General features: G+C 41.1%; 1 protein-coding gene across 2 annotated transcripts in view; it reads right to left on the reverse strand.

The window, feature by feature from the left end:
- Window positions 1–1,169: 1,169 nt before the first annotated feature.
- LOC308112593 (GDNF family receptor alpha-2-like) overlaps window positions 1,170–24,676 on the reverse strand; it is a 59,738-nt gene continuing 36,231 nt past the window's right edge. Inside the window, exons 5-8 of one of the 2 annotated variants that reach the window (XM_080468253.1) lie at window positions 12,324–12,436; window positions 11,278–11,418; window positions 7,587–7,729; window positions 1,170–2,919 (exon numbers count right to left, since the gene is read on the reverse strand). In XM_080468253.1, the coding sequence (XP_080324379.1) occupies window positions 2,797–2,919; window positions 7,587–7,729; window positions 11,278–11,418; window positions 12,324–12,436 (520 nt within the window). In that variant the 3' untranslated portion in view covers window positions 1,170–2,796. The remainder of the gene's footprint in view (window positions 2,920–7,586; window positions 7,730–11,277; window positions 11,419–12,323; window positions 12,437–24,676) is intronic. The other variant, XM_080468254.1, reaches the window with a different exon arrangement.

The raw sequence follows: 24,676 nt of genomic DNA on the forward strand, positions 1-24,676 counted from the left end.
TTTGGAAAAAAAATTTACTGATGCGTTTTGTCAATTTATGTTTTAAACATTTGATATATTGACTAGGTGTTTCAAAAGAGTGACTATTAGTCCAGTGATCAATTAAAAAAAACAACAACTAAAAAATAAAATGATATTGTTTGTACTTTTTGCCTTTTAGTTTCACTAGATCTCTTTTGGCATCTGAAAGGAAAACCGGACTACCTGGGCAAAAAACATCAAACATTGGGTCACTGTTCAAATGTAGTGAATGTGGACCTGACAAAGAAAAAAAAATAAACAGGCTGTATTCCTTTGACATTTCATGCTCTCAAAAGCCTGGCGCAGTAAACTCACCAGTTTCAAAAATTGCTGTAATTTCTACCAGACCCAGCCATACGGTGGTGCAACCACAGTTAACAATAACACACTGAGCAGAGTTTAATTTCACATCTGTGACCCATGACAGGCTGTAAACCTTTCCTAAATTGGCCACTAACATAAGGCTATTTGCTTCCCTGGCATACACTTATGTGATTCAGCACTATAGCTGATGCAGATTTTTTGTTTTCCAAATGTAAATATTTTCAGCAGAAATATTGTTGGTAAAAATCATCACTCATTCATTGGTTTTGGGGGGGGGGGGGACGCAGTCATAATTATGTAAAAATAAGTCTGTCATCTGCAATCACGCCAGTGTCTGTCAGACAGTTTGTTTGAGGGGAAAAGCAAAATATATTGGGTATAATAATTCTCCAAATGTTGAAATGTGATTTTCTTCACTAAAGGTCCAATAACATTCACAGTGTCTGAGTGTTTTGCAAAGACATGTGGCATGGAGAATTGCAGTCACACAGATAAATCGCTTAATAGTGAGCCCTGAGTGGCTGAAGACATCGACTCCTCCAGTTCAAAACAAAGAAATCTGTCTGGTGGAAACTTTGTAATTCAAATGCAACAAATCTGCCCATGTGGAACAATTTGCAGTCAGTTGGGGAGCCATTCAAAGGACGAGCTGACATTTCGGCAAGCCAATCTTCATAATAATCAGCCTTAATAACACTCACAGGCCCATATGGAATATACTGTCAGTTGCAGATACTGACTTAGTAAATCTGTGCATGGTAAACCAATATAAGAGCTTGTAAGATATTAATAAAATCTTTTTGTTGAAATTGTTACAGAAATCAAGGAAGTGTCTTTTAATAACGTTGATGTGGGTGGCAGTCGGCAAAACAGGTGATGCAGAAAAACTGCCCCAGTTACTTAGATGGTCTAAATGCAGTTATATTATAAACAACATTTAATTGAATTAACAGGATCGGAGTACAGACAAAGCTGTTGCATTGGATGACATTGCATTGAACCCAATACGCTGGCTCGTGAGCCTACATTTATCAATTGTTTATGCTTTTATCGTTTCTCTTGACAAAAACGTCTTCTCAAAGGACAGGTTAAACAATGTGGGAACATTAAAATGATGAACAACAAGGTTTTTTTTTTTTTTTTGTTGGGCCACACAATCAAACAGGCTAAAGATCTGGAGCATAAGTTTACTTTCAAAAACCCTGCATGTTTATTATAATATGCATCATAATGTCTAGCTCTCTGAGGGGAGAAATGGACCCCCCACACAGCAGCAATTTTAAAAATGCTCCTCACCAGCTACTTTTCTCCTGCGTGAGAACACACACGCACACCGTAATAAGCAAGCACACACACTCAGTAAACATAGTATGATAGTCGCACACAGGTTATGGCTTTCCAAGCAGCTTGAGCTCATTTAATCTCATCCCTGTATACATTCTTTGTGATCAAACCTCAATAGACAAATATAAATGCAGATAATGAAGGCCTTCCATTGGCACCGATACAGAGCCATCTTTAGCATACAATAATGTTCTTTTTAAGGTAGTAGATATCTTTAAGTTGGATGAAAGAAAAGTGTTGTTTATATATACATAGACAGAAATATACACATGTGCAGGTGGACATATGGCGAACACCCACAGTCAGCAACAACAACATCTTAAATGACCATAGAACCATTAATTGTTAACGTCACGCCTTTAGTTGTTTTTAACCGCCTCCTGGATAAAGTATACTGTAGCACCCAAATGAAAGATCTGCACTGTAGATTATGGTCACGGATACTATACCGACACTTAGAACACTGAGTAGGCTTTACAGTTTAGAGTTTACACTAGTGTTGAAGAGACAGAATGTAATCATCCCCCATCCCCGCCCAGAAATTTGTGGTCTATTCATCCAGAAGAACATTAAGTCAAGAACCAATTCAGGACAAAAAGAAGTCTCTCTCTTTCTTTTTTCGTTCTCACTATACGATATTTAGCTCATGCTCATTTCTTTTCTCTCTGCAACAATTGCTTTTCTGTCAATCCTGTCTTCTTTTAATTATGTTGTTCATCCTGCTCCCCCTGCTTTGGTGAGAAAAGTGCCGAAGTCTTTGACATGAGCAGCTTCAATCCTCCAGGTTTTTGTGACTCAGTCAGCGGGAGAGTTGTTCCCAGAAAAAGGCCATCATGGCCCTTTTCGACTCAGGGTCCTTTGTAAAGTCATTTGCTCCATCACAGTCGTGGTCTGTCCAAACAATACATCAAATGAACCACAAATTCACAGTTGTATAATTTCAATGATTTCCACCTCTCGTGCCCTTTTGTTGTCCGCTTTCATAAATGCCACTTATGTCATCTGTCCAGAGATCCAGCCTTCTTAATATCAGTCTCAGTAATAACACCTTCTGCATTTGGGATCAGCTTGTGGGTGGATGACCTCTTTTTTCTCCTCCTGGCGCTTCTATAAGGCATGCTGGGCCAGGACCAGAGCCAAAGCCAAGCTGGGAAGCAGAGCCCAGACACTGGCACAGAGACAAGGAGAGTGGTCCTCTTCCAGGCCCAGGCCACCTATTGGTTCAGGATACTGAGCAGATAGAGGGACACACAGGGGGAGAGAGAGATGTGTAAAGGTTAGACATGACTCAGACACTCATGCTGCTCTCATGTTTTGGCATTTGATAAGGGATGGGAGGGGACGGGAGGCCAGTGAGACGGGACGGGGTCAAAGCGGAAGACAAGAGGAGAAAACACGAGTCAGAAAGTCAGAGTGAGAAATTACATGTATCCATGGCAGACCCACTTTGGCACGAACATTAAGGGTTTGATCCACCAAATGTTTTGATATGTGAAGTATATTTCAAGCTCCTGCTGCTCAGTATGCTCCCTGCTTCTTAAACAAGCTGGCAACAAAGAAAAGCTTCTTGTGAGCACTTTTTTTTTTAAACTCTTTTAGGTTGTGCCAGCAAGTCTCTAAACAGTTTTTAAAGCTATCATTACAGACTTTATTTACAAGCAAAACATGCGACGAAGCCAAACACACTCTACAGAAGCCAGCAGCAACTCTGGATGTCTTTGCAGTTTTTTAAAGGGCCTCTCCGACAGCAAGTAAAGGCTGAACAAAACAGCTGTAAGACCCCATTGTTTGACTGTTCACAATTACAACACTACAATGTTTATCCCCATGCACAAGAGAAAATAAACTTATGTACAGTGTGCAGACAGAGAATAAAGAGCGCAGTTCACCACACTGTTCACACTGAGGCAGAGAGGAGTAGGAATCAGTTCACATATTACATTCTATGGCCTCAACAGTTCCTCTGTTATACACACATGACAATGGGCTTTATTATGTGCTCTTTTGCAAAATTGTTAACATTTTGAATACTTTTTCAATTTTCTGGTATCATTGCAGCACAAAGCATAGCCATTTGCCTTCAAGTTAAAGGAGTCCTGCTCAATTTGCAGAGGCACCATTTTCAGTCCAGCATAGCAATATAGAGGTACATCATAAAGGAACATGAAACATTTTCTCCTCCTCCTCCTCCTCCTCCACCTCCACCATCCCTTCACCTCATCTTCACCAATGCAACCTCTGCAGAGATTGCACTTTGGTCCATTTTCCTGTATATGGAGAAAAAAATAAAATCTACACAGATGATATGTAGCCACCCTTCATCTTCTACCAGAACAGGGTAGCACGTAAATGAGAAAATAAAGTTGAATTATATTAACAAATTAAGCATATTTTACTCCTATGAATGGAAAGATGAAAGATGGAAGCGCAAGGATGACAAAGGAGATGCAGTGTCCAAAAAGCTGTAGTTATCTCAGTACCTTGGCTTTTGCATTCACACTTTACAAGGAAATGATTGAAATGACAGTCGCCAAAAAAACAGAGGTGGGCGGAGGGGCAGCGGTGGGTAGCTTGACAATGCACCAAACACATCCGCGACTAAAAGCCAATTAATTAGCAAGGGCAGTGATGTGTGGCAGCAGCCTGTTGACATGAGTCCAGATCTCTGGCTGCAGCCAATATCCACACATACTCTGAGGCTTGAGAGAAGGTACACGTACAAGTAAACAAATGGATAAAGCACAAACACATGCGCACACCGTGACTGAATACCGACAATGTCAAAACATGCACTCGTTTGCCCGTGCTTCGACGTGCACAGAGAGAAGGAGAGGATGGAGAGTACTCCAAACTTTTATTTATGCCATTAAGCACCGATCTCACTTGTCATTGCACCACTAACTACACATGTAGACGCTGCATGGTTTTATTATCAATCAGCTCATCGTGAAATACACACGGGGCTGCATTACCCCAAGGCCAGTTATTGAGTAACCCTGAGTTATGCGGCTTCTGTCCACAGTCAATTCCATTCAACTGAGCTGGAAATCAACAGTGACAATCTTACATTGGCACACAGACAGCGTGAGCCTCCCACTGGTTAGAAGGTTAGTGGCAAGGAGGGGGGTGGATTCATATACACACTCTGCTCTGAATCACAGTGTAAATGAAACTATTAATGAGATAAAAATGAACAGTGCAAATTAAACAAGCTGTTGCTTAAGAATTCGTTAAGTGAAGGCATTGAAATTCAAATCAGGATTATAGTTGTGAGTCACACAAAACCCATCTTATCAGAGAGAGCCACACCGACCCTGGGACTACAGCAAACACTTCAACGCAAGTTCTTTGTCAAACTTCACAGAAACACATTAGTACATTGAAAGTCTGTTTTCGATATGAACAAAGGAAGACTTGTGATCATGCATTCTTAGCTGTTTTGTAATTTTTTTTATTTTTCTATGTTTTTTATTTTTCCAAACGAGATCTCTGCTGAGGGATCACTCTTTGGATCCAATTAGATGATTGCTGGAGATCTGGTTGCACATAAGCATCCAAAGTCAATTAAGCTGAAATTCTGAACTGTGTGAATCATCCTGCATGTTTAAGAAACAGGGGCAGCAGTAATATGAGGCAAATCACCATTGTAAAGTTAGCTGCAAAAACTATTTCGGTTGGTTTTGATGCACATTATATCTGTGCATATAAGTGACGCACAGATGATGATGATGATGATGATGATGATGATGATGATGATGATGATGATGTAATTCCACTTGGGGACAAAACTTAACGTGAATGCTGCCCAAGGGGGGAGTTAAGAGTGGGGCGCAATCATACTCGGGCATGATACAGATCCAGTTAATCTGCAAGGTCCTTATAATACTCATAGGACCGAGCTTCAGCCCACGTGTTTACTCACTGAGCAATGGATAAAGCCCACAACAACTGGCAGTGACATTTTGAATAATTATGCATCCAAATTAGCTGAAAATACTCACTAACGTATGAGTGAGAAGCTGACTGGCATGAGCACAGAGTGCAGATTATCTTTTACTCAATTATCTTGTGACTTGGTGTCATGGTGATACTGTCTATACATCAAGTACGTCATATATTACTACACACGGATCATTTCTAGATATGTATGCGTAAACATGTTCATGTGTGGTTCCATGGGGTCCGCGCTATCCACTTTAAGATTTGTGGCTTTGGACAGTCAGTCCTGTGCCAAGAAGAATCATACCATAACAACGCTCCCCCAATTTATCTGCCATGGAAGTTTGACAAGTTTTAATTGCCAAGCATAGTTGTCTGAGAGCGCAGGGCTGCCCAAAATGTCCCTACCAGCTCTCTCTCTAATTATAAACTTCCTGCTTGAGTAATCACACGTCTTATTGTTTCCTAATTACCATTTTTACAATAAATTAAACACCATGCTGCAGTGAGACAGGCACTGAGCAGTGCATCAATACTGACACACACACACACACATACAAACACACAAACACAAACATGCGCACATGTACAAAACCTTAAGAGGAAGCAGTTCCCACATCCATCCCTCTCTCTTTCTATCTTGTTCACCTTTACCAGGCAGACTCACTGATATTGTTATCACTGCTCCCCGTTCATTAATTTTCCTCTTTGCAACATTTCTAAGCTTTTAGTTTGCTGTCTCTATAGCAATGAGGGCTTGTGTGTACAGCACAATGCTGCATGACTCGGATACAGGGTGGCCATTTAAAGGCTGTGATGTAAAATGTCTTAATGAGAGTCATTCATTCGGCTCACAAATTTGCATTCATAAACTGTGTACGCGACCCATATTTGGATCTCTTAAAAGTCAATGAAAATATAACGTGAACGACGACATCAGCTGCTGTAGTAGAGTTTTATACTACAACATCTCATTCAGCCAAGCTTGCAAACCGGGTCTCCTGTAAAGGTGAAAAACATCATTAGTCTCATACTAGAAGGCTGTTCGGCACATCTAAAACAGATCTGTAAAAAAAATGAATTTTTCATCATGAGCACTAATCAAACTGAAGCGTTAGAGTTAAAAGAAGAAAAAAAAACCTCTTTTGCCCAAAGTGCACAGTGAAATATTTCTGTCCCGTTCAAGTGGGTGACAACATGGCTTTGTCATTTTGACATGTATTTGAAAAGGAGAAAATAAGTGCACTTCTATTAAAAGACAAACACACATGGAATTGTGCAGCGCTGCAAAAAGCGATGTTTCTTCCGCTCCAGACGGTGAACCCAGTTATAGTGGAGTTGACTGCAGTTTTGGGAGTAGACAGCATTCAGGAGAGAACAGGCCCTGGGCCAGTATTTTAGAACCTCTAATCCAGATTAAACCCCCACCTCCCTCTCCTTTTACTATTTCATTGTCTGAAAGCAAAATATAATATTTCAACCACATGTCATCATCTTGGGTGTAGCAGAAACTGTCTTATCATAAAGAGTCTGTTTTGATGTGCCAATTGCTTTAACAGGCATAGAGATAGACTGTGATGTGAATGTGAATGTTATATCATGTTGAGCTTTATGATTTTGCCACTGTACAAAATCCTCCTTTCATCGAGACAGAGTGGAGGAGTGTTTTTGTGGTTCCTCTTGCGTTACGTTCTCGCGAAATAATTTATGCAAAGAAGTTGCTGGAAAGTGATGAAAATATATGGATACATTTGTATTGCAGCTGGAGAAAAAAAAAAAAAATCTGTTTAAATGTTACACAAAGAGGCACCCCAAGTATGACAAGACCAAAACTCAAAGACTAACTCCCTTCTCTCCAACAGCCAACTAAACTTTCATAGGCAGTAAATGAGACCTCTTTGTGCATGTACTGTAGATGTGTTGTTTCTGATGTCATGTCAAGAGGAAGAATCAATTACCTTTGGCATAGTGACAGATGGATGCTCTGAGATGCCCATGGACCAATCAGGCCCCGTCTTTGATGTCGCTGAGGGGCCGGGGATAAACGCTGTTTTGTTCTGTGTGTTGTCTGTCCCATAACCGAAGGCCTGAATGGCATTTCCTGCAGGGACAAAGATATAAAGTCATTTGTTTTTGACTGCCGTCCCAGTGAGAAGCCAGTTAGCAGACAGACAGCTCTAAGTCAACTTCTTGGTCTCCTGCCCAATCTTTGGCAACTAAGGGAATGAAGAACGGCAGAGTGGGATTGAGGAAGGAGGGAGTAAAGAGAAGACAGAGAGCCAGTCTTTATGCTTCATCAGTAAGCTTGAGAGTTGTACGCCAAACTAATCACAAACAGCAATCAGTGATGGGTTCGTAAAATCTGTCACAGGGGAGACCGCTGAGGATTTTACTGTCTAACAAAATACCAATAATGCCTTATGTTTAATATCGGAAGCTGTGCCGTCCCTCGGACCACCTAGCATGTTTATGTTATCAATTTAGCTGGCAATTATCCCCCTATATGGGAATCCAACAGAGTCACAATGGACACATTTATCAAAAATAAACAAGTTTGGTTTGCCTTCTCAGTTCATTACAAAACCCTTTTCATGTTGCAACAGCCATTCTTGATTTGCAACAAGCTGACCAAATAGTGGCATAATATTCTGCACTTGAGATGATGAGCCCTAATTTGTTTGCAGCATGGAAAGCCAATGAAATTTTTTTTTTAAAGTAACAAATCAATCAGTTCAAACAGAGGACATCAGTCTGTGAATACATATGAGCACTTGTGTATCTACGCCGGCAGATGTACTGTACGCATGTGTGTAAATTTGTGTCTAAGTGCATGCGTGAGTCTCTGCAAAAATGTGATAAATCCCTGTTCAGTCAGCTTTCCAGCTAGATATGGTAAAATAGGGCTGAGTACCTTTTCACTGCTCATCCGTTTAAAACACGAGGCTTGTTTCTCTTTGTTCAGCCGGAGAGAAGGCAAGGCATGTAATTGCTTGGCAACAACCTCCATTATAAGGTCAGCATGCAGAGATGACTTTGAATAGATTTATGTGACTGATCAAATTCAAAACATTCCCAAACAAAGGAGAAACGGCATTTCACCACCGCCACACAGGACAAATAGGAGAGGTGTGGAATGCACTTGCATAATCAGATGGCCACACAGTCCCGGGCACTGCTGATGCATGGCCATACAGATTTGTCTGTCACATTCTGTGAACGCCTACACAAGTGTATATACAATACAACAAAACACACACACACTACCACCTGCACACATAACAAACACAGAAGCCCCCCGTTTAGCTTTTTCATTCTTGTCGACACTGGTGATCTGAGCTTCCGCTGGAAATTAGGAGCACAAAGAGGAAACAGCTGAACAAGTTCAACAGCGAAGCCTAACTACTTGAGAGAAGAGCGAGTGGAGTACTGCTGAGACATGCGATGTTACACATCTGTTTGTCAGGGTCGGCTATAGCTAGCTACACCCCTACAGATGCTGTAAGATGGGGGGAATAAAGTCATAACTCAAACTAGTTGGCTGGAGGGCCTCCACCCAGGATGTTTTACTGCACCCAAATGTTCCACTGGGTGATTAAACCCATTGCCAATAGCGATTCAATTTTTTAATGACTCGGGATGAGTTTTTCTTTAACCCCCAAGGCATTGCCTGCATTGTCCTTCTTGCAGGGCCAGATGAAACAAGAGATATTGGAGAAAAGAACAAGATTAAGATACGCGATGAGAGGAGGCTCAACTATTATGAAATCCTTTTCGCTGAAATGTTCTCTGTTGGCCTTTCCACAAATTTTTGTCAAATATATATTCTGGAAATATTCTCCAGCGGAAATATTCTACCACCTGAACCTGTAAGGTAAAATAAGAAACAGTGTGAGGATAGGGAATGAATTGTTTGACACATGGTTTTCGTTTGGTTCGTCACATCGGTGTTAAAGAATTAATTGACACAGACAAACACACTAAAAGCAAAAGTAAAGAGTAGCAAAAGCGAGAATGAAAGAAGTATCATTTCTCCTGGGAGAAATATAGTCTGCAAAACATCCCCTGAAAAAAACCCTCGGCAAGCATTGCTGCCAAATGCTTTGCAGAAGGACCCGATAAAGACGAGAGCAAGACTATCAGTACACATTATAAGAGAAACACTAAACAAGCAAGGACTTCATGCCCAGAAACCTCGGTGCACTCCATTCTAGACCAAAAAGCACATAAAACACTGAAGTGGAAATGTTTGGACCCATGAATAAGAAGGGCAAGCATGCATACCAACAAGGACAACATCGCAGCAGTCAAGTGGAGGCATTTGCTGCGGATGTCAACAAGGTTAAAATAAATCACAACGAGTATTGACTTGGTTGTTGAATAAACAGTGTTTTGAACCTCATTATATTCTCAAAATCAGTCGATTTGCATTTTAATACATTGTCCACTGAGGCTACAGTTGATTTGTTTTCAGGAACTTTTACATGATGTCTTACAGGTTAAGGGACGGGGTGAAAAATATGTACAGTGGGTTTATGTTGTGTACATCCTCCTCCCTGGTGTGTCGAAGTTTATCGCCTGTTCCCCTTGACTGCAGAGAGGATATGCTGCATTTTGTGTTATTTTTCAAGACGCCTCCTCAGCTCTCGGCCTCATCCCTCATCCTGCACACTCAGCTAAAACGGCAACCCAGCAATCTATTGAAATGGTCAGAAAGCATTATCCACACAATAGAACATGTTAAAGGCGGCGGCCGTCTTGTAGCTCTGATGACACCGCTCGCGACGCCATCACAAGGGAGGAACTCGCTATATTTTACTCTCCCGTGAAAAAAAGCAGCAGGGTATTTGAAGTAACCCCTCCGTCATGCTGCACCCAGTGTGTTATGCATTAGATGTACAGATGGTATGTACTTTAGCCTTCCCCATTATACCATTTGTGCTGTTCTGTTCCTTTTCATGACATTTTTCTCCCGTAAGGGATAAGCCCTTTAACTCTCTCAGATTGAATGTGAAAATGACATGCAAATGGTTTCTTTTGCATTAAAGTCTGGGCAGATCTTGCCCAAAGGAGGGATGAGAAGCGATAAGAAATTACTTGCTACTGAGAAACTAAGAGCGTTTAATTCCAACTTAATCAGTGCATAAAGGAGTGTCTGCGGATAAGTCGTATCCAGCTATGTAAGAACTCAAGCCCATCCTACCATACACCCTTTGACAAATCTCTCACCTAATTCCTCCAATTAAAATTTTTTCTCACTGTCACAAAAACACAACAATACATTGTGTTTTTTCTTTTGATTTTGACAAAAAACTTTTTTTGATACCTGCGTATCTTGAGACCACGTACGAGCTTCTGCTGCTCATTATTTTCTCACTCAGATGTTGCACCACCCTCCACCCCTCAGTAAAATCACATATACGGTAATACGGAAACAGAGCTTCACGTCACTGAAAAGCAGATTCTGACATGGAACCATTAAAGTTGCATTAGATCGAAGTTCATGGCTCACCCGGCTCTTACACAGCAGTAAGAGTAAGTACCGCATGATGCGCTTCTGCTCTTATCAATATTACATGACGGTTGGACCCCTATCAGTTACAAAACACATTTCAGATGTATGCAGAGTATGCATGTGTCTGGCTGGCTCACTTAGGCATGGGTTATTGTTAAAATAACCCAGGAAGGTCAGACACTCCGCCTCTTGGTTTCCGCTGCCTTTGCAGGTACACCATGGGGAGATAGTCCAGTTGGAGAAGCTGCTGTCAACATAGTTGGGAGTCATCTCGGTCCCTGTGAGGGTGTTCATGCAAAAAAACAACAGATGCATACATTAGGACAAACAGTTAGGAGTCACCAGTGGACAATAATGGATATTGCACAAAGTACATAAGATATTACTCATAGGAGTCACACATGTTTGAGTATATGGGAAGGTGAGCCTACTGCAGTGCTTTATTTTAGATGTAAAGAGGCCATTATTTTATAAATATCCTGCAAAGTAGCTGCTGTAGAGAGTGTGTGCCCTTTTTAAATATGACACCACTGTACCAAATGTCTGCGTGTCAATGCTTTTAGCTGGAGTCATGAGTGTTTGATACACTTTGTGTAGCATTTTCCAGAGAAATACAGGAAGCGCCGTTGCACATTATCACTTCATACTGCATGATTTATGACATATGGTGGTGAAGCACTGACAGATACTGAAATATAGACACTCCAGCAACGACTAAACAGCAAAAAAACAGATATCCTGTGTGAATTTTGTATTTTGAAGCAGCAGCTCAACGTTCCGGGCTGGGGTTGAAAAATATGAAAGTACTGGTTTGTGTATATTGTTCACACAACATATATTATGAGCAAACAGATGGTCATCAAGTGTTTTAATTAAGTAAACACACTCTCTGTGCCTCTGCTCTATAATTACTTCTCGTAGTGAACTGATGTCCAGTGTGCTGCTGGAGATATGAGGCCAGCAGGGGGGGAAAAAATGAGAGCATCACTACTCTGCCGTGTTCTCATGATGAGACTCACCAAAACAATTTCTCTTGAGGTATTTGAAATTTCAGAAAGCTATTGTCACTCCGACTGCGTATTTCTGTTGCATTCACCCAGTTCGTGCCCATCTTGTTCACTCCCTCCCTCACACAAACACCATCTCAATCCATCACAGTGTCACCCTCAGCCGTGTTACTGACCGATGAGCCTGGCATAGGATGCCAAGCAGGCCTGATGATTGTCTTGGTTGGGGCAGGTGCTCACTGTGTCTGGAGGTGTCCAGCAGTTCACTACGTAGTCAGCCAGCCTGGACCTGCACAGAGAGAAAGATGCACACTAAACACATTGGCAGATGAACAGAAACAGCCACATGCATGAATTAAAAACAACGCTGCATTGAATGCTGGCAACGTTTCCAATACAGAACAGCTTCCAATTACGCTCGGCATCAAACCTAAAATGTATATACAACATCTGTTTCTAGGCCAGTACAACAGGTTGCTCTGAATATCAAATGAGTTTTCACTCATGCTTCACCACAAACGAGCTCTTTCCTGTCATCACAGCAGCCAGTAGGAGTGCACGCGTATACAGATGAGAAAGGATATCAATAACATCTTTTGGCTGTAATTTCCATTCTTATCCTGGACATCTCTACTGTATCCCAACTTCTTTTCCCTAACAAACTGAGGGGGACTGATAAAAATAGTATGTTTTGTTTCGGTGTGTTTGTGATAACAGTTTTAAGTCTGTGGAGGCCCTCAGGGTGGCATTGCTAATCCACTTAAGTAGGTTTATTGGGAGTAGCGTGTGCAAAGTTGCTCTGTCTGTAGTGTTCACATCACAGCTGCCCACTAAGTGAATCACAATCCATTGCACATCTCTCTCTCTCTCTCTCTCTCTCTCTCTCTCTCTCTCTCTCTCTCTCTCTCTCTCTCTCTGTGTTTATCCGTCATGTCATGACTCATTCATTCTGACCTGGCTTGACCACTTTCTTCAACCTTAAGTTCAAAGGTAGTGTAATGGACCTCAGGCTGCCACATCCTTAGCGCACACACGCACGCACACACACAGACACACCAAGTAAACAACAGTGAAAGCTATACTTTACCGCTCTCTCGTTTTACTTTCTTTCTGCCTTTTGTATCATCATTTGACTTGTTCTTTTAATTGCCAATATTGGGGTTAATTTTTTAGAGATATACGTCACTTTCAGCATAATTGAGACAGATTTGAACTATACATTGATGAATTAGCAGACAGATGCCAGCCAGAATGCCAGCAGCTTTCATTTCTAACCACTGATGTTGGGACTCCAGGTTTCCAACCATTATTTTCATATCATGTGACTGAGACCACATTGCTGTCTGTTGGCTGTTGCTTTATAGAGGGCATAAAGATGAGTGTGATGGATATTTTAATACAACTATCAGGGGGAGAGAAAATCCCCTAAGTGTCACTATTTCTTTTTCTTGTTAGTTACTCTAAGTCTGAAGAGTTATTTTCTGCAGTCAAAAGCTTTTTCTTCTTCTTCTCCATTTTGTAGTGAGAGTGAGACGCTTTTCAAAAGAATATTCAGAAAAATAAAAACCAAACAGTGTCAACACCATAGTCACTTCTGTCCACAGCAGCGGTCATTTTATTGCTCATGCTGCTTGTAAGATCCACTTTTTTCTGATCTTGATCAGTGGTGTGCTGTAGATGTCGCACTGAAACGATGTGAAAATGTTTTAAGATGTGTAAATCATTGCGATTTTGTAAAACAAACATGATCTCAATCATTTCATATATGCACTGCATGTAAGTGTTTTAACGACGAATCGCCTGGTTGGGTTAATCATTGATTCAGTCGATGGTTGACTAAACAGAGAATGATTGTTCATTGGATAACTCATTAAACTAATCTATTTATTTTACTAACAATATGTTTATGCGTGCCATGCAAAAGCCCATACCCCAACTAAGAAGCATGAATCAGTACATATGAACAAATACTCCCCTTTAACTCAGATACTCTCTGGAGAAGACTGGAGCCCCTCTCTGATGTTTGATTTGTCAAAATATTACATTCAAGCCAAACACTGGCTTATAGTAATTTGCCATTTCCCATATCTGCTCTACATTTTTTTCCATTCATTCCTCTTTTTTATAGCACTTTATTTCAATCTGAGGTTGCAGGGTGTTGGAGCCAACCCCAGGGGGCTAAAGGCAAAGACGGAGTGCATCATGGGCGGTCCATCACAAGGCAAACACAGACAGTCACACATACTCACAATCACAAGTATCTTGGATTTAAAGTCACATGTCAGCATCAAGTGCATCCACACACACACACACACACACACACACACACACACACACACACACACACACACACACACACACACACACACACACACACACACACACACACACCGACAACGTTGCAAACTCAACACAGAAAGAACTCAAAGCTGGATTTGAACTGCGGAAATTCTCGCTATGAGGCAAGAGGGCTGAACACTTCCTGTTTCTCTCTAAGTTCTTCAGCAGTACGCTGAAGAACTTAGAGAGGACCTAAGAACAGACAAAGCCCAAAGCCACATCCTATGATCTCTGCCTCACCGCCAAGGGGGACCACAAGGGGGAGCCCACTGGCGTGAGCACTAACATAGATAGCAATTACATTGTTATCTATCCGAGTTTACCATAATAGAATAGTTGCTATTGTCACTAAAGTTTTAAAAAGAGTTTTCATAAGAGTTGTCTAAAATATTCAGGTTGATCAAATAGCTCAAAATTAAAGTATAAAATATGTAGTATCTTCAGCACATCAAATCCTAAGAGAACAGGAGTACGTGGAAAAATATGGAAATTGCACATTTGCTTCTGTTATCTTCACATTGATCGACTGCGAAAGTTATAAACGATAAATTGTGTTATCGTCACTATATTTGTTGAATTATACTATGAGGAAAGCTTTTACTGACTCATTTAGGATTAAGAAAGTGATATTAAAAGAAAAAAAACATCAAAGTGCTGATAGTGCACACCGCTGCCCACCACCAGCCTGAAAAGGTAAAATGTTAATGTCACAGAAATTAACATACTGCCTTGTCTTTAAATATGCATGGCATCACCTATTATACAGTGGCACTTGCTCACTTATTCATCATTTTCTAGCTTTTTCATAAGGTTGTAGAGTAATTGGATTAGATGAGATGCATTGTAATGATACAGAGACTCCACCTGCATGTTTATCTGCAAACAAAGAATACATTGCTTCTGGCAGGAGGGACATTGTCATTCAGGTAACTTATCGAGGGGAGTCCATGCTGCATGCACAGTTCAGTTTATCACAGAGAAAGTCCCTTTGCTGCTGCTGTGACTTAAGGACTTATGTGCTGTTAAACTTCATCTTAAGCTGACAAATAAGCAGATATTTGGCTGAGGGATGTTATTTTTTGGCCGGGGGGTACATCAACAACTTTCCTGTCCATTTGGGACTTTCTTTTTGCATCTTTCACCGTAGCAGGGAAGTCGTCAATGTGGCGTGATGGGCTTGGACCTCCAGCAGCAAACCCTACTCAGATACACTTCATTACTCCATCTCCATCCACTCTCCTCGCAAATCAACCGGAGAGACTCTCAACATGGCATGCTGCTTACATCACGTGTGAAACTCTGCCTCAGAACGCTGGAGCTATGCCGACTCAACCATTTCATGCGCACACTTACATGCAAATACACACTGGAACAACAATACACAAGTACATAATGCAAGTACATAATCTTACAAACCTCCACCTATACCTTTCAGCTTCTGTAGCATTTGAAAACAGACATTTGTAACTGCAATCATACTACAGGTGATAAAGAAGATCCAAGAGGCAAAAGAGGAGGGAGAAGAACTCCACTGTGCCCACACAATGCGACTATTTTACCACCTTTCTAATTTTTCTATTTCCTATGAGCAGTAGATATTCTGCTTTTGTATTAATACAGACTGTGAATGTCAGATTCCTGCAGGAATTGCAAAGACCACAGAAGATTAAAGAAACTGAGCGAGCACTATGTTTCTTTTTAGAAGCGGAGCTCTTTCAGACAATGATGGCTTAAAAACAGTAATTTAAAGTTTAGAGAGGTGTCCTGAGTGTTCAGACAATGGTGTTCCAACACCAGGATGCAGCACATTTCATGGCTTCCACGGGCTTTCCATTATACCTCGGCGAAGCGCCTCTCGCTGCTGAAATTACAGGCTGTCTAGCTCAACAGAGTTTTATGGTCATTTCAGCCACTCAGCCCCCAGGGAAGTGGCAGGGGAGCCCCCACAGAGGTAGACTTCTTTCAACCAACCTGACACTTTAAACACAGTGATTCAGCTGAGCGCTGAGTGCCTGTCCATCCAGCTTGGCAGTAATAGAAAACTAATGGCTTTTTATATGGATTCTTATTCCTATCACTTCATGACCGTGACAAACAATGTGACTTAAATCAGATGAGTGTCAGTCTTGGAAGCCATTTCTTTATGAAAGAGAAGAGACAGAAGAAAAAACAGTTATCAGAGTCCAAAGTCTTCTAATAGCTTCATTAATAGAGAAAAAAACAGTTAATTGAGAGTCGTGTCTGCTTTAGAGACTTCCCCTCTGTCTACAAATACGCGTTCTTCCACGGATGATAATTTCTGCTAAATGTGAAATTAAAGCTTCTCACTCTTATCACTTCCCTCAGTCTTCAGCCCAGAGAGGCTTTAGAAGCCATATCTCTCGTTCATCTGCAGAGAGCACAGCAATAACGATGACACAATGGTTGCCAACATAATAGCAGTTACATGAAGCAAATGAGAAAAACAAAAGATGTTTTCTCTCCGTGGCTGTGCCCCTCCCAACCCTTTCATTGCTTTTTCTTCTCATGTTTTTTTTGTGATCTTCCGACCTTATCTCTCGTCTCCTTTCCCCTTCTCCCCCCCTCTCCTCTCCTCTCATTATTGCCCTGTTTTAATGTCACTTTCAAATAAACTGCCTGTCACTGCAGCTTCTAACGCTCATGTGCAAATTCTCGACGAGGGAGTTTGACCCTGGTTCAATCAATAGGACTCAACAGCCTTGTGCGTCCTTTTGTCACTTGACGTTAAAAGCCAAAGCAAACAATGAATCCCGACAAAGCCGAGATTCGACTATTTCACTCTTTTGACACTCTTGTTTTTTCACTGTATCCGATGGGTTGACACGTCATAAAAACTGTGATGAGAATCCTTAGAATGTGGCAGCGACCTTGCAAGGTGAGTGCTATGAATGCATTTTGATTAAAAATGAAAATATACTCATACTAATGGACGAGCTTCAATGTGTTTCGCTCATGTTCATCCGCCGAAATTTCACCTGGTGACCCTGAGACGGTGTCTGTGCTGCTCTAGTCAGAAATGATTGTGCCTTTTACCCACTGCTATTTTCTCTTAAATGTGTCTGGACAGAAATCTACTTTTTTTTTTTTTTTTTTGGCACCACTGTACTCATTGGAATTCTCAGTCAATACTCTAAAAGGGCAATGTAGACAGATGGCATTCAGTCAAAACACGAGGCACTTTAGCTTTCGCTGTCACATGACACAACCTTTCGCTCCCTTACTCAGCAGAGAATTGAAACCAACAAAATCTGACTGGTGACTCAGCCTCTCCTGCATGACTGAATAAAAAATTATAAAAAAAATAAAAATAAACAAGTACCCACCTGAGAGTCACTTCTTTTAATCAAACCTGTTTTTGCTTTATTTTGAATGACTTACTTATGCATGAATATAACTGTGTCTTGTTTGGTGACAGGAAAATTGGCTTGTTACTAATGTCAGGGATCTGGTCTCGCCCTGTCTGCTATTCTGAGAGTCTGATCCGTGAAGAAAGCGGAGGGTGAAATGCTTCTGACAGGGGAGCTGGAGTTTTCCCAGCTTGCTTCTTATTGTTCCTTTTTAAACAATAAACACTTGAAAGCATTTTGCAAATGGCAAGTTAATAAAAAATGTAAACCATATTTTGGTGCTCCGTAGCTACTTCATTTTTTTTTTTATAACAAAATGAAAACAGAACAAAACCACATGGGGAAATCTTGGGGATTCTTATTCTACTTAATCATGAGAATAAATTATCAAAAGAATGTTTTAATCTTATTATAAAAGCAAGTTACCCTCAAACATTGTAACAAAACTTGCTTAATTTCCTGATTTTTTTATTCTTAAATAATCATCAAAAAGAAATTAGTTGAGTCCAAAATGAATATTCCATTGAACTCAGAGCTCAGAACTGAGCTTAATGCACAACTATACGTGTAACAGATATGACAGTTGCAGGTCTGTTTTATCAGGGCACAACCACCTGACGGTTCCAGTTGTGATTTTTATTTTATCTGGATTGCAGCCAATAACAACAAAATATTTAAATATGAAGATCCTTAGGAAAAACAAACATTGAGGTTCATTTATTTCTATTAAATACATGTGACCTTAACATTATTAGTGGGACATTTCCGCCAAGAGCTGGCAGTGCTCAGTGATCAGAGTGGTGTGGCTCTCCCACATCCCTCCTCACTAACAGCAACATGTCTGATCTGTCTCACAGGTAGAGTATCCAGTATGTTTACGTCCAAACTGTTGGCAGTCTCTCTTTTATTGGGCAGATGTAATTATTAAAACATAATATCCTGCAAACTAGTCAAGTCATACCGTGTCATCTTCTGAGGTTCTTTTCATGTTTCACGTTGTGGCTTCTGTGGTGTATCTTCAGTGTTTTTAATACTCCTCTCAGTTCAGATCTCGTCACGCCTCGTCCCCTGTGTGTCTGCTGTCCCCCGATTCCTTTGTTGTGCTCGACTGTGTCCCGTCAGTTCTCTCTCCTCCTGTCGACGCTTTCTGCCTACATGTTTGTTGTCAGTTCAGAGCTCACTTGTTACCACGGTCATCAACCTTGTTCATCTTGTTCTGGCCTTTCCCTTGTTTTGTCACATGAAGTCACTCAGTTTTGGCGATGACCACCGGTTGTATCAAATCTTGCTTGATTAAACATGGATGAACTCTTCAACCCGGACTAGTGAGCCATACATGCGATTGCTGACCTGAACATCATGTCTTCTTCATCGCTTCGTGGACTTTGTCACCTTTCGTCTTGTCTCCACCACTTGCTAAAGATGTCATATAACATCAGGGGATGAATGCTAAATCAAGCATGCCTCACACACATTACCCAGCACTTCTAGTTTTGGTAAAGAGCGAGTAGTCTGTTCAAGGTTATCTGAACTCCCTAAATACTACCCGCACAAGAAAAACATCACCCCCTTCAACAACGTTTACACGTAACACAAAAGATGAACGGTCCCTGAAATAATAATGAAACAATTGGCATAAGGCTGCAGAACTGTTATTAGCACTAATTAAATACCCATTAGTCACATATGAAGCAATTATGTCGGAAAACTTCAGCGAAAAGTATGTGCTTGAAACTTCCAGTGAGGCTTTTTTTCTTTTTACAAAGAGAAGTTCAGAGTAAGAATATTAAAAAGTGAAGGGGGAAGCCATAATTGACGCATTCACAACCACACATCGACCAATCTGTAGATAAGTCTGAGGCCTTATTGATAATGTTTGCATTAATAATACATAAAGTACAGTTGGCGTGAGACATTGTAAAGCAAAGGATGAAGCCTTGACAGTTATGGCTGCAATTTTCCGCTATACCGTATTCCCTTGGAGATTATAGTTAGCAGTACTAATCCATGCATTGGAATTAAATGCACAACTGTTTCTTTCCAGTGGCTCCATTCCTCCCACTGCCTCTCCACTCGGTTTTCTTTACCTTCCCTTCACTCGTCTTACCACCCTCGTGTGTATCCAGCAAGCAAAGCAACTCTCTCCGCTGTAGCTCCCGTCTGATTAAAGTCACACACTGCAGCAAACCGTACAAAGTGTGGGGAAAAGGTCACCAATTAACACATGCGTTGACTGCAAAACCAGCGCCGAATGCCATCAGGAAAGATTGTGTAATGTACGCAGTGAAAAAGATGTATTATAGGGAAGGTACCTAAAGAAAATCCCGCAACTTACTTTTATACTCCTATTACTCGAGGAGCATTTTGAGATTAGTAAAAATGCAAACAGTTCGGTGTGTTGTTATTTTTCAAAAGCTGTTCACCATATAAAATGTATTACGTCCACGAAGGGTTTGACAGTTAATTTCAAATTTGCACCAATCAGACAATGTTTCTATTACTTAGTCAATCACGATGAAAAGTCACCTGAGGTATTGAGCGACTTATACTTTGTACAAAAGTAAACACATAGATTTCCGTGTGGCTTCTCCTGAACAATCCCCTGGATCGCCACTCTCTTTTTTCTGGCTTGACACCAACAACTATTTTGTTAGAATTCACTGTTGTCTCTCCTATCATCCTCATTTTTATGATAGAGCTCGAAATCCCACTGTATGGTAATTGGCCAACACTTAACAGTCGACAGACAAAGTTAGCAACGAGCTGTGAACAGCTCTGCAGTCAGATATTTCCATCAGGAGCCAGTGGAAATGATTGAATTGACAAGATAATGCAAAACAAATGTTAAGGTAGTTCTGTTACACCTGTGCAGACATTTGTCTGCGGTCATTTGTCATGTCACGTTTTGCTGTAGGAAACTAACGAATGAACAGAAAAATAATAAAGTAACTATGATTTAAATTCAGATTATGTGATGGTAAAAATAGTTATCATATTTCAGTTAACCTTTGAATAAAATGTTTAATCTAATTCTTTCCTGCAGTCAGAATTTACATTAGCACATTCACATTGTAAGAGAAGTTGAGCTTAAAAAAAGTAGCTTTGACACCACTGTTAAAACCAACAGTGAAGTAATAAAGTACACTTGATGGGAAACTCGAATTTCTAAGCAGCAACCAAATGTTTCTTCTCTGTGATATCTCTACTTCTCCTTCTCATACGAGCGTTTAGGTATATAATTTATGTTTAATGATGTTTAAAACACGGCAACTATCAGAAAACAAATTGTTTGTCTAAATGCTCTGTTTTATTGAATGGACAACTAGATTATTAGATTATCTCAATGCATGTGATGGTGTGGTCACAAGGTAATTAAGCCATAGCTCACTGGATTAATTAAATTTGGTTTTGGACATTTTATAGGCCCGAGTTTATTGAAATAATGTGGGGAACTTTTACTACCTTATTTAAAATATACAATAATAAATTCCAGAGTCCTCGCTAGTTTCTTGTTTACAAGGCTATAGTTTAGTGCCTCTAGTACATGACATGCACTCACACAGGACCCCCTTCTTCTGAATTACGTTAATCGCAGGGGGATAAAATTACTCCTGCTCTCAATGGTGACCAAAGCTACACCAGCAGAGTCGGACAAAACTCATCAAATAAATGTCATTTAAAATTAGAACTGTCGCCTCTTCGCAGTGAGAGCAAAACACGTGATTAACTCACATTCGCACTTCTTCCTCATGCTGAATAGGTTTTAGTTCAATACCACACTTTCTATATTGTCCCAGTAGAAGGTATGATTTGATGATGATGATGATGTTCCTGAACAATCTGTCAGGTCAGCTCATTAATGCTACAGTACTTCATATAGAGCTGATGATACAAGTGGATTGCTAAAGAATGAGCTCCAGGTATTACTGAGGATTGTCACAATTGTGAAAGCAAAAAGAAGTGCAAGGGTAACAGAGTGTGTGAATGTGTCCGTGGCAAGAGAGAAAACTGATGATAAAAGTACAACAGCTTCCAGAGATCTTTCAGTTTCATCTGAGAAGCTACCGAGTAATGCCATCTGGGCCAGCCACTCTCCCTACACTGTTTCCCCCTCACTGGAGGCTGGAGTTGTCAGATGTAACAGAGGAGACTGTTGATTTAGGGCAGTGTAGATGTATGTGTGTGTGTGTGTGTGTGTGAGAAAGAAAAAGCACCATATACCCTGTGAGTCTTCGGTAAGCAGAAAATGGCCACATGCTGGCCACGGTACATTTCCCAAAGTGGGTCAGGTTACCTGTGCAGTGATCGATTATCTCTCAGCTGCCCACGTTTAAAACCAGTGGCCAAAGAACTCAATCAAAGAGCACCCACTGAGCCAGTAGACCAGGGGAAATAAATCAAAGATAGAAGTGTTGCATTGATCCCACAGTCAATCAATACAGAACACGCACACAACTCGATGCTCTTTGGGTTCGGCTTCATTGGGCCTGTGTTACATGAACTGACATGGAAATGGATAGGGAGATTACACACACACACACACACACACCGACACACCGACACACCGACACACACACACACACACACACACACACACACACACACACACACACACACACACCCTTCTCAAAACAGCATGTCCAAATATAGTCCATTGTCACTCTGTAGACTCAGCATTCCCAAATGAATAGATGTTGGAGCCTTTGGACAGATTGTGACAACACAGGGTGAAGAGCCAGTGAGAAGACGGTGTGAAAGGAAAAGGGAACCGCAACATGCACAGAAATGTCTGTTTTGTCTGTTTGTGCGGGATTACGGGAGGCAATAATGTAGTAGCTGCAGCAGAGGTACAACCAGGTGTAAGAAATAAGAGTCGCTCTATTTAGTGTTTGTTCTCTGTCCATCTACAGTCCCTAGATCTCCAGCATATGTCAACAATTGCCTCCGCAGGGAGCAGAGGGAGAATACAATCTTCTAGTGCAATATGCCACCTCAGCCCAAGCCAGAATTACACATTTGAAATTATTTCAAATATTTATTATTTGTTTGATGGAGCTGTGCTCTCCAACTGGAATCATCTGAATGGTCTCCAAAGGTAAAATCATAGCCAATTTGGCAGATAGCTTACTCTAGGTAAAACTCCAAAAACAGTATTTGAGCACATTTTTATTAGTGCAAGGTATGAAATTTCTGGCCAACACCAGTTTGAAATAAATAATAAAGAAGGTAAGTATACATTTTTAAGGATGTTTGGACTTGAGTGTGTTTTAAGCCGTGACCCTTTCTTCACTGGAGTGTGTTAGAGGGACCTCAGCTTGGCTTTGAGATGGCCTGCAGAGTTTGCTGCGGAGATCCATAGCCGTGTGACCAAACTACTGACCTCCAACCCGCTGCAGTAGCTTTACGGCCCAGATCGATTCTGCGACCCTCCCTCCCCTCCTCCCTGTCTCATTATCTCTCCCTCCCTCGTCTTTCCTCCTCCCATTCCCTCTCGTCCCTCGACCCATCTCTTGTGTTAAAATGAAATAGGTTTGGGCAAGCTGTGTATCCCCTGTTTGGAGTCAGACAGGCTTCCCCAGGGAAAACAGGCTTGTCGTTGAATGATCTTCCTCCTACTTTTATCAACACATCTCAGAGAGGGGGACTGTGGAGCCAGGGAAAGTTTCTTCTGGAATGTGCTGCGAGTTATGCATTTAGAAAGTTGTGAAAGTAAGCCTTCTAAGGATATTCTGGAGCATGCATCGCCAAGGTTGCAAAAACAAACCCCAATCTTTTGACTTTGTCTTCATTAGCATGACAAATTGGTTTTAAAGCCAATCTGTTCGTAAAGCATACTGAACGTGGAGAAAATTGTGTGTTGCCTAATGCAATATCTCAATCAGTGCAATGAGATCAGAGTCTGTAAAGGTCTTTCAGGACACGCAACAGTCCTGTCATGACTTGTGATGTCATATAACAGACAGAGGACACAGACGCAGACAGAGGAGAATTGAAGGATATCTCACAGGACGGCCGTGACTGTGGACAACTCGTGAAAGGATGCAATCACCAATCAGAGAGTAGTGGCAGCTCAGCACTGACCAATGATGTCTCACTGTAATTGAATCGTGGTGGCATTTGCTTGCATTGCAGCACTTGGTCCCTGCAGGGGAATGCACGGTGGATTATTAAAATTATATTCAAGCTCAAAGTGGGCTGTGTGTGTGTTTGCGTGTGGCTTCTGAGTGGTTGTTGGCCTGCTGGTGCACAGGTGAGCTCTTGCCCATACTGTGTGAGTGTATACATGCTCATCGAGCTGTTGACCTCAGTGGGGCATTACGCAGCCACAGATAATGAGCTTTAACGGCCTATTTCATCTTTCCCAATAAGAAGGTGCACAGCAGACACTTGGGGGCCTAAAGGTCAACGAAAGCAACTCAGGCTGAAAACAGATTACACAATGCAGGCAAGCAGGTAATTATCGAGACAATCATAAATTGAAGGAGAGGCAATAGAGTTTCACTCTTTAGCAGCATGGTGGTTAGATTTAGTGTTGGTGGAGACAAATTACATTTTTGCCATTAACGCCCAGGTCTGCACGACTGCTCACCTCTAAAGAGGTGAAGGGAAGTTACACAGCATCACTGGTCTCAGAGCTATCACTTGATAAAATGATCTCAATCTTTTACGATAAGTTATTGTTATTCTTAACCAAACTGTGGTTCTGTCAGCACAGACTCGGCTGATAATTAAAAGCACTTGAAAAAAAAAGAAGGAAAAGTTGCTGTGTCTGTCTGATTTTAAAGCAGTTACAGCGAGTAACGAGCCACAGAGGCTCGATC

The sequence above is a fragment of the Lipophrys pholis genome (assembly GCF_963383615.2).
Source record: "Lipophrys pholis genome assembly, chromosome: 7".
Lineage (NCBI taxonomy): Eukaryota > Metazoa > Chordata > Actinopteri > Blenniiformes > Blenniidae > Lipophrys > Lipophrys pholis.